At 70.4% G+C, this 10,188-nt stretch overlaps 2 protein-coding genes across 2 annotated transcripts in view; one reads left to right on the top strand and one right to left on the bottom strand.

Moving 5' to 3' along the window:
* The window catches only part of LOC114057032 (coronin-7-like), a 38,238-nt gene extending 37,570 nt beyond the window's left edge, over positions 1 to 668 (top strand). The window contains exons 27-28 of the mRNA XM_027882793.1: positions 264 to 401; positions 506 to 668. Of these exons, the coding sequence (XP_027738594.1) occupies positions 264 to 401; positions 506 to 592 (225 nt within the window). The 3' untranslated portion in view covers positions 593 to 668. The remainder of the gene's footprint in view (positions 1 to 263; positions 402 to 505) is intronic.
* Positions 669 to 1,183: 515 nt separating this feature from the next.
* Positions 1,184 to 9,553, bottom strand: GLIS2 (GLIS family zinc finger 2). The gene is made up of 6 exons (XM_027882784.1): positions 9,339 to 9,553; positions 5,212 to 5,590; positions 4,615 to 4,791; positions 4,104 to 4,237; positions 3,390 to 3,508; positions 1,184 to 3,279 (listed from the first exon to the last, which is right to left on the bottom strand). The coding sequence occupies exons 2-6, from the start codon at positions 5,572 to 5,574 to the stop codon at positions 2,492 to 2,494; spliced, it is 1,581 nt and encodes a 526-aa protein (XP_027738585.1). The 5' UTR covers positions 5,575 to 5,590; positions 9,339 to 9,553; the 3' UTR covers positions 1,184 to 2,491.
* Positions 9,554 to 10,188: the final 635 nt, after the last annotated feature.

Genomic DNA, 10,188 nt, shown 5'->3' with positions numbered 1-10,188 from the left:
TGCCCTGAGGGTGCTGCCTGGCATGGGGGGGACAGCTGGTCCCCGGTGCTGTCCTGGGCTCAGTTAATCCCAGCTGGAGGATTCCTTGCCCCAGCTGGAGCAGCCCTTGGGGCTTGGCCCCTGCTTTGCCCAGTGGGGCTGCGCAGGAAAGGGGACGTGGGATCCCCGGAGGTGCCCGACCGGGAATGTGGGAACCCACAGTGGAGTCAGGCAGGGCTGACATGTCCCCAGGATCACACCTGTCACCTCCAGCAATGCTGCAGGCAGCAGGAGGCCCCCAGGGCTTGGGAATGGGGAAGGTGGAGACAAATCTGAGCCGGAGCTTCTCTCGGCAGAACTACGACCACTTGTTCAAGGTGAACGACAAGTCCGTGGGAGGCTCCTTCTACCTGCAGTCCAAGGTGAGCGAGGGAGCAGCGGGGACGGGCAGAGCCCCAGCACCCCCGTGGGTGAGGGAGGCAGGGGAGGTGTCACCCCCTCCCTGTGTGTCACCCCCTGCCCACAGGTGGTGAGGGCCAAGGAGCGGCTGGACGAGGAGCTCCGCATCCAGGCCAAGGGCGACAAGGAGAAGGAGCGGAAAGTGGAGACGTGACTCCTGCCACCCCTGGAGCCCGTGCCCCTCTCACCCTTAACTTATAAGTGGCCAATAAACACCGTGTCCTCCAGCACCTGGCCTGGCTGCTCCGTGCCCCGGGAGGGAGCAGGGACTTGCCCACTGCTGCCCCCGAGGGATAAGCCCCTGCTCTGGGGACGAGGAGGAGGAGGAAGAGGGAGGCAGCTGGGGAAGAAGGGGTGTCCCCGGGGCATCAAGGGCTGCCAGGGCTCAAATGGCACCGGGGGAGGCTGTGGGAGCTATTTTTGGGCGGGGTTGGATGCTCTTGGACTGAGTGCACGGATACCTCTGGCTCCATACCCCAGAGGTGCTGTGCCATGACCCTCCTCCCACCGTGGATGACTGCTGGGTTGAGGGGGGGACACACACGCCATGGTTGTCCCCACCTGCAGCTTATCCTGCAGACCCCAGCAGGGCTTCACTGGTGCCAAGGCTACCTGAGCAGGAGTGTGGGGACACAGCCAGGGGTCAGGCAGAGCCAACTGTGACCCCCCCAGGTCACACCCACCCCTCCAGCACCCCTCTGCCCCCAGCATGGGCTCCTCGCCGCTGTCACCACGGCCACGGCACTGAAACAGGAACTTACTTCAACTTTATTGGTTTCTTAATAAACTTCCTCTCCCCTGGACGAATATAGTGTTACAGTCGTTAGCTTATCTCGTACTTGTGCAGTCCTTACACGCTACGCTAACAGCGATGGAGCCCAACAGGAGGAAAATAAAAACAACCCAGAAACTACGATAGAAAGGCACTTCGAGACCGTTAAAATACTGATGTCCTGGAATGTGCAACAACAAACCGACGAGGAGCGAGGAGACGTTACACCGGCCGGGGCGGCCTGGTCGATGGCCCGCGGCCATGCTGGGCTGGGGCAGCGCCGGGCGGCCGCCGGTGAGAGCAGGGAGACCGGCTCCCTGTGGGGCAACTCAGCATGGAGGGGCAGCACTGGGGAGACCCCCATGGTTCGGGGCAGGCCACGGGTGGGGGTCCTGCCCGGCAGCGGGACGTACGTGTGACCCCCGGGGGAGGCTTTAAGCTGTGCCCACGCTGAGGTTGGGCACGCTGCCCACCCTGCCACTGCCCCCCGGCTGGGGGCTCACCTGGGAGCGCCCCACCGCTGCATCCCGAGGAGCGGGTGCCCCGCCAGCCGGTGCCGGCGGTGCCCGGAGCCGTGCCCGCGCCACCCGCATGCGCTCGCGGTGCGTGGTTAGGCATGAACGTAGCTAGAGGGGTCTGTGCCCGGCACGGAGCCGGCGCGGCGAGCGGCACACGCGGCCGTGTGCCTTGTCACGGGAGGGCCGGGGGGCGGTGGGAGGGTGCGGGCGGGCGCCAGGCCGGCGTGTGCCCAGCCAGCTGGGCCCAGCACGAGGGGCCGTGGCTGCAGCACTGCCCGCGACCGTGCGGGGTGGGATGGCACGGCCGGGCACAGCTCGGGGTGGGGGCAGCGGGCAGTCCCCGAGCTGTCACCCCGCTGTCTGTGCAGCAGGAGGCTGGGGGGCTGTGGCCCCCAGCGGCAGTGCCAAGGCTTCGGGCAGGGAGACGCCGTGTCAGCAGAAGCAGGAGAGCCCAAGCAGAGCCCTGTCAGAGCAAGGGGCTGGTCGAGAAATAAATAGCGGCGTATCCAGCTGTCCAGGCCCGAGAGGGCAGGGGGACTCCCCTGTGCCCCCAGCCGCCCCCAGCGCGGGGTTGCAGCCGGCTCTGGCTGCCGAGGGATTATTGCTTTTCTCAGAAGAGTCCGTTCTTCTTTCGTGACAGTTAAAAGCACGAGCGAGGCCCCGCCGGGGCTGCAGGGGGGAGGAGGGGGCGATGCCCCTCCGTCCCCAGGGAGCGGGATCTGCCCACGGGGCTGGCGGCTGGCCCCGGGCATCGTCAAGCCCCTCAGTTGACTGCGGCGGGTTTGAGCAGCAGGGAGCCGGGGGGGATGAGCACCCAGCCAGGGGGCAGCGCCTCGGGGCTGCCCCCCGAGCTGACGCCAGGTGAGAGGTCGAGCACAGCCCCCGGCAGCAGTGCCAGGCTCTCGGGGAGCACCCGCGGCCGCCCAAGCTCCGTCCTTTCGCCCCTCTCCTTCCGGCTGTCCGGCCCCTTGCCTGCCTTGGGTGGCCGCCCCTCAGCCCCGCTGCCCTTCTCCCCCTCGGCCTTGGCCCCGCCGGCCAGCAGCGACATGACAGGCAGCCCCAGCCCCGCCGAGAAGGGCGAGGGCAGCATCGGGCTCTTGGCCAAGTTCAGGGGGCCGCCATTGAGGGGCAGGACGGGGCCGGGCAGGGCGGGCAGGGTACCCGCAGCCCCGCAGCCCAGGGCGCTGAGGTCGAGAGGTGCCGGTGCCAACGGGATGGGCAGCGCCGGCAGCCCCGGGGGAGCGAAGAGGGCGGCGGGGTTGGGGATGACGAGCTGTGCCCCGTTAACGTAGGGCACCTCTGGCGAGCCCAGGGGCGTTTTGGGAGGCGGGTGGACCTTGAGCATCTCTGGGTGCTCGGGGGAGACAAAATGCCCGTGGGCTTTGATGTGCTTGCGGAGGGAGCTGGGGTCAGTGTAGCGCTTGTGGCAGCCCGGCATCTTGCAGGAGTAGGGCTTCTCCACGTAGTGGGTGCGGGTGTGCTTGAAGCGGTCGCTGGAGTTGGAGTAACGCTTGTTGCAGCCTTCGTAGGGGCAGATGTAGGGCTTCTCACCTGCGAGACAGCACCGGGTCTGCAGGGGGGCACCAGCCCTGCTGGGTCCCCTGTGTCCCCCCCGGGCCCCACTGCTCCCCCGGTGAGCGCGGCGCGGGGGCTGCACTGACCTGTGTGTGAGCGGTTGTGGATTTTCAGGTTCTCCAGGCGGGAGAAGCTCTTGTTGCAGGTGGGGCAGCGGTGTGGCTTCTCATTGGTGTGTGTCCGGATGTGGATCAGCATCTTGTACCTGCCGGGATCGGGGGAATCACAGAATCATGGAATGGTTTGAGTTGAAAGGGAGCTTAAAGCTCACCTCATTCCAACACCCCTGCCGTGGGCAGGGACACCTTCCACTAGCCCAGGTTGCTCCAAGCCCCGTCCAACCTGGCCTTGGACACTTCCAGGGCTGGGGCAGCCACAGCTTCTTTGGGCAACCTGTGCCAAGGCCTCACCACCCTCACAGGGAAGGATTTCTTCCAAGATCTAATCTAAATCTCTCCTCTCTTAGTTTAAAACCATTTCCCCTTGACCTATCACTATCTGCCTGTGGAAGCATTAGCAAGGGAATGTCAGGGAGGGGGTCAGCCCTGACTTCCAGGGCATGTCCTTGTCCACAGACCCCGGCTATGGGGTGTGGGAACAGGGACATCCAGGCCAGCAGGGTCATCCAGCCTGCCAGGACCTCACACCCTGCACCAGAGGAAGGGAGGGAAGGAGGGAGGGAGGGATGAGTGTAGGGAAGGAGTGATGGACACTCCCCCTGCACAGTCCCAGTGCTGGGCTCCCGCCTCCCATAGCACCCCCCAGGGACCCAGAGACCCCCTGGAGCCACCCATGCCCACCTGGCGTTGAAGCCCCTGCCATGGCGGGCGCAGCCCTCCCAGTGGCAGCAGTACCCTGCATCCTTCTCGGGCTTGACATGGAAGTCATTGACATGGTCCACGAGGTCTTGCAGGAGGTCAAAGAACTGGTTACACTGTGGGCAGAAGGCCGGGGGTGAGGAGGCCTGGTGGGGTGGGCACTGGGGGTGGCCGGTACCCCCAGCAGGGCCAGCCCCGGCTCCCCATCCCACCCCAGCTCCCACCCAGATCACATGCACAGCAGCACCAGCATTTGGGGAGATGGAAAACGGCCCTTTGCATGACCACCCCAGCCCCGTATCACCCTGCACAACCCCCAGCTCCCCATGACTCCTCCTCCAGTCCTACACTGTTCCTGCACGGCCCTCCAGCCCCAAACCTCGCCCCCAGTCCCACAGAGCTCTGCCATGGCCTTCCAGCCCCACCTCAAAGCTTCCACACACCCCACCAGCCCCACAGCCCTCCGTGGTCCCCCCCATCCCTCCTTGCTGACCTTGGACCAGCGGCAGATGAGCTGCTTGGGCAGCGGCAGCTCAGGGGAGAGGCGTTTCTCCTTGCTGGGGGGCAGGAAGGCAGCGGGGGGCAGATGCAGGGCCCCCCCAGCCCCCAGTGGAAGGAAGAACTGGAAGGAGCTGGGGAGGCCGTCAATGTAGCGCAGGGACTGGAAATCCTGGAGGAGAGCCCGGATGAGGAGCCAGTGGGGGACGGGGCCAAGCTGGATGGAGACTCCAGGAGACCCCAGAACCCCCCAGAGATCCCCCCAGCCCCCCCAGAGACCCTTAAAGCCTCCCAGAGGCACTGAAAGATCCCCTATAGAATCCCCCCAGAGATCCCCCCGTGCTCTCCCCTAAGCCCCCCAGGGATCACTGCCCCACCCAGGGACCCCAAAACCTCCCAGACACCCCCCGAGAGAGCTCACAGGAGGCACCCTGGGGATGCCACTGGAGCCAGGGGGGAGGGCAGGCAGGACATTGACCCCAGGGTGTGTGTACACCGGCACTGGGCACCCTGCCGAGGTTGGGAACGCCGTCTGGGCACAGTCCCCATCGCTGGGGACACCTCGCAGGGAGGGGGTCATGGCCGTACTTACGTGGGGGGTGAGGGGGCCGGGCAGGTCCCCGCTGCCCTGGCGCTCAGGGGACAGCGAGGCACTGCCAGCCGGAGACTCCCCCCCGGAGCGGGGCGAGAGGCTGAGGTCCACCACCGGCACGGCAGCCGGGAAGCGTCCATCCCGCGGCTCCACCAGCCTGGAGTGTGCCAGGAGCCCGGGGGACGGCGAGGCTGGCACAGCACGGCGACCCCCTCGGCCGCCCCCTCGGCCATCCCCGACCGGCGGGGTGTCCGGGCGCTGGGGAGCGCGGGGTCGGGGCCCGGAGGGACCGCGCTTCTCCCGGGCGGCTCGCAGCTTGGAGATGCTCAGCTTGAGGTCCAGGGGCTCCTCCAGGGAATGCATGGTGCCGGAGTGGACTCTGCGGGGGACACCCGGGGGTCACCGCAGGGGTGGGAGGCACCAGCGCCACCTGGAGCATCGTCCCAGCCCGGCCCCACGGCGATGCCCAGCTCTGCTCCGGGCCGGAGGCCACGGTGCTGGCACAGGGACCGTGCCGTCCCTTCCAGCCACCCTGCAGCGGCCCCCTCCCGCAGCGGGCAAAGGGCAGCGCATGGCACCGGCTCCCCCCCCACCGGCCCCTCGGTGTCCCCAGCATGTCCTCTTCGTGTCGCCGGCACAGCCCCTTGGCCCGCGACCAAACCCTGCCGGGGATTGCCAAATCCTCCGGGCACCCGCGGCGCGGGAGCCACAGTGTCCCCATTCTGCCCCCCCGCCCCGTCCGTCCATCCATCCATCCATCCATCCGTCCGTCCCCGCGGGCCTGCCCCAGCGAGGCCTTTCCCAGCGGCAGAGGAGGGCAGTGGCGGCCACCAGCCCGGCGGTGACCCGGGCAGCCGAGCCCGCTGGCCTCAGCCCCGGAGGCGGCAGAGCTTCCTCCCCCGTCGGGGCCCCTTCCCCGCCGGCCAACGCCGCTGCTGCCGGGGCCGGACAGGGGCTGCCTGGACACGGCGTGGCATGGAACGGCATGGAATGGCACAACACAATGCCACCCTCGTGGCTCGGCCGCCACACATCTGGCAGGCAGCTGAGAACGGGGCAGCTCGGTGCAGCAGTGAGCGCCCGAGCCAGAGCCCCTGCGGTCCCCCGGCTGTGCCCCCGCGGCCACCCGCATCGCCCAGGGCAGGGTGGGGGCGGCCGAGGGGCCGTGTCGGGGGGCACGGCGCACCCAGCACACGTGGCAGCGGGGGGGCCCCCCCTCCATCCCCACCCCGCCCCGGGGGGCCCGTCCCCCGCCCTGCCCCGCCGGAGGGGCCCCCCGCGCTGGCGGGGGTCCAGCCCGGCTCAGACGCTGAGGAATGCGGAGGAGCCGCGGGGGGCATGGGGCCCGGGCGACGGGGCGGGGGACCCCTTGCCTGCACCCCTCTGCTGGCCGAGGGGCCGGCCCCAGGGGGGGTTCCTGTCCCAGGCTCCCACGGAGGGAGGAGCTGCCCCACAGCATCGCATCGCTCTGAGCCCCCACCCCCCGGCCCCATTGCTGCGTCCCTCCTCTCCAACGGGGGGGGGGTCCCTGCCTAAGCATCCGCCTCCTCCCACTGCTGTGGGGGCTGACCCGTCCCCTGGGGCAGGAACACCCTGCTGAGCCCCTCTGGCCATGGGGCCTGCCCCATAGTGGGGTCCCTGCACTCTGGGGGGTCTTCAACCTGAGCCCCACTGCAGGACCCGCCCATGGGGTGTCCCCACCCTGAGCCCCCCCACGGTTTTCAGGCTACAGCCACTTCCCATGTGCCCAAAACAGCCTGGTGGCACAGCTCGAGGACAGACGGACAGATGGCGGGGGAGCTGCACCGCAACTGGGGTGTCACAGTGGAACCCCCAGCCGAGGGAGTGGGACAGGGCGCTGGAATTCCTCCAGCGATGGGGGTCCCACAGTGGGGCCAGGCAAGACATCAGGGCCGATCCCACCGTGGCGGACGCGTCCCCACGTCCTCCGGGTCGGGAGTTTGGGGGGTCCCGGTGCGGGCGGTGCCGGGTGGGGACGGCAGCCATCCCCGGGCGGGACGGGTGGGAAAGGGGCCTCCAGCCGCTGACGCCAGGGCTCCCAGCGCGGCCGCGGGCAGGCAGCTGCCAAACCACGCGGCCTCGGGAAACGGGGCGCCGCGGGGGCCCCGCCGGGATGGGGATGGGGACGAGCCCTAGGGTGGCTTGGCCGGACGCCCCGGCACCTGCGGCCCCCGCGCGCGGCCCCTGGCCGCTCCTGCCTGCTCTCCCCCCACGGCCTCCCCTGCCCGCGCCAGGCGCTGCCAGCCCAGGCCCAGCCCAGCTTCCCCCCCGCCACACCAGTTCAAACCAGTCCGGCGCGGCTCTGGGCCCAGGGGCTTCCCAGACCGGGTGGGGGCCGTTGGGATGGAGCCCAGGCGTGGGGGGAGTCCCCCCATCCCTGCTGGCCCGGCTGGGGTCCCCTGGGCCCCCCACACTGCCTGGCCGCCAGCACGGCTGGGGGACCCGGGGTGACCCTGGTGCAGCCGGCGGGGTGCCAGGTCTCCGGGCTGCTGGCATTGCCGGGGTGTCGTGTGTCCCCCCCCCCCCAGCCCCAAACCCGCCAGGAATAGCACAGAAGGGCCGCGGGGCAGCGGCTCCCGCAGAGCAGTGGGCTAGGGGATGGCGGCGGCGAGGGATGCCAGTGCCACGGCCAGGGGACGGTGACCCCGGGGCTCGGGGAGTGGGAACGGCGCCAGCGCTGCAGGCAGGGCTCGGTCCCCGCCGCCGTGGCACTTGGCAGCGGCAGACTGGCACCGCCACGACGGGAGGCAGCTCCCGAAACCCCCCGTGCCGGGGCAGCGTGGGTGGGTTGGCAGGATGTGGGTCATTGTCCCCACAGCTGCCACCGTGGGACCCGCCATCCCTCCTTGTCCCACTGTGGATGGTGCTGGCACTGCCACTCCTCACTGGAGCCCACCGGTGCCCGGCGGGGCTGGGGGAGGTCACATCCTGCTGGTGGCTCCAGCTTGTCACTCACTGTGTGTCCCAATGCGCTCGTCCCCCCCAACATCTGGGCTGATGGCAGCCCCCAAAGCTTCCCCCAGGGGTGGCCACGGCTGGAGTTGCAGTTCCCAAGCCGAGGCCAGTGCCATGGTCCCCCCTTCCCAGGCATGTGGAGGTCGTGGGGATCCTGGCAAGGGGCTGACACCACCCACCCCCCGGCGAGCAGCCCCACAGCAGTGCCACCAACAGCAAGGACCCTGCTACCTCTGCCTGGGGACACGGCTGGAGCAGGCGGGGACAACAGCAGGGTGGTCCCCAGCGCCCAGCAGATCAGCACCCTGGGTGCGGCAGCAGCGTGGGGATGGGGGTACCTGGGGACTCCGGTTGGGGGGGTGAGGGTGGTGACAGCACAGTGACAAAGGCATGGAGAAGAGGAGGTGGCCACTAGCAGTGGGGTGTCTCCATGCTGGGCAGGGAACGAATCCCTGCAGCAGTGCCCAGGGACACTGGGGACAATTTCTGGTCCCTGCTGCTGTCACCTCAAGGAGGGGGTCACCCCAACCTAGTTCCTAAAACCCCCCGCAACGGCGCAGCCTGGGCTTGAGCACCCCACAACTCAGCCCCACGAGGCCGTCACCCCCTGTGATGGGGACTGTCACCTTCCATGACTGGGACCAGGTGTACCCTGCGAACAGGACGGGGGTGACGGGTGGTCGCTCGGCGGTGGCGCCCTCAGGGTGGGACCGCGATGGGGCCGCCCTATGCCCCCCACCCAATACCAACCCTTCGCCCTCCCCGCGCCGTGGGGACACTGGTTGTGTCCCCGGGAGTGGCCGCAGCCAGGCAGAGCCACCCAACACGTCCCCGCCGCAGCCCCCGCCCCACGGCCAAGGTCAGGACACCCGCCCGGGGTGCGGGGGGACAGCGGGTGACGGCCACCCCCCAGCACCCACCGGGCAGCAGAGGGTCCCCTCTCCTCACCCCACCCCACGGGTGCAACGGGGCCACGTCCCCCCCACCGACCCGCTCCCAGGGCGGGGGGGCTGCAGGTGCCAAGGGACCCCCCACATCACACGGGGTGGCGAGGAAGGGGCTCCCCGGAGGGTTCCCCCTCCCCCGGCGGTGGCGGCATCCTCATCATCCTCATCCTCCTCCCCTCCGCGGCGCCCGGAGCGCGATCGTACCTGCGGTGGGGGCTCAGAGCCAGGCGGGGAGCGGGGCGGGGTGCGGGGCTCGGCGGAGCGGGGCCCCCCGGGGCCGGTGCCGGGGCCGGTGCGGGGCGGCCGAGCCGCTCCGCCACATCCGCAGGGGCTGGGGGCGGGGGTGGCGGCGGCGGGGCTGGGCCCCCCCTGCCCGGTCCCGGGGGCGGCGGCGGGGCGGGGGCTCTGCCCGCCGTGATTTATGGCCGCCCCGCACCGAGCGGCCCGGCCCCGGCTGCGGGCGGCGCTGGGCGGGGGCGGGGGCGGTGGCGGCCCCTCCCCGCCCCCGCGGGGGGCACTGGGGGGCACCGAGCCCCGCCCCGGGGGGAACCCGCGGGGGGACACCCGCTACCCCCCCGCACAAGGTCACCCCGGCGCTGCGGCACAGCCGCCCCCCGCGTGTTCGTGTGGCCCCCCCCCCTCCCCCGCGTGTCCGTGTCCCCCCCGGGGACGTGGCGGGGCGGGGGGGCGGCACCCACTGGAGCCCCCACCCCGCGCCGGGGCGGCTCGGGGGGAGGGGGTGGTGGTGGGGGGGTCACACCGGGGAAAAAGGGGGTGGGGGGGATCCCCCTCCCTGCAGGAGCGGCGCCGCCCGCCCGCCGCGTGACGTCACAGAGCGAGGCTGGCGTCACGCCTGGCGGGGGCCCCCGCATGACGTCACCGGCGGGGGGGTTGTCCCGGGGCCGCGGCTCCTTCCGGCGGCAGGATGTGGCGGGGCCGGCCCGGATGCTGCAGCCTCGCCGGGGGGGGTCCCTCCCCTGGGGCCCACGCGGGCGGCTGGTCACACCCCACCCGTGATTTTGTTTTGAGGGAGGGAATGCAGCTGTGGCGTCCT

This window comes from Empidonax traillii, unplaced genomic scaffold (genome assembly GCF_003031625.1).
Source record: "Empidonax traillii isolate 1590-97213 ecotype Southwest subspecies unplaced genomic scaffold, ASM303162v1 scaffold111:size2041728, whole genome shotgun sequence".
Lineage (NCBI taxonomy): Eukaryota > Metazoa > Chordata > Aves > Passeriformes > Tyrannidae > Empidonax > Empidonax traillii.
The sequence above is the reverse complement of the archived record's forward strand: the minus strand, read 5'-3'. Positions and strand labels throughout refer to the sequence as shown.

What these genes read in the sequence shown, in the direction of transcription:
- GLIS2 (XM_027882784.1), bottom strand. Translation starts at nt 5,574, where the DNA reads ATGCATTCCCTGGAGGAGCCCCTGGACCTCAAGCTGAGCATCTCCAAG. An exon ending in TCATCTGCCGCTGGTCCAAG is followed by an intron (nt 4,238 to 4,614) that starts GTCAGCAAGGAG and finishes TTCTGCCCACAG; the next exon opens with TGTAACCAGTTCTTTGACCT. An exon ending in CCACAACCGCTCACACACAG is followed by an intron (nt 3,280 to 3,389) that starts GTCAGTGCAGCC and finishes GCTGTCTCGCAG; the next exon opens with GTGAGAAGCCCTACATCTGC.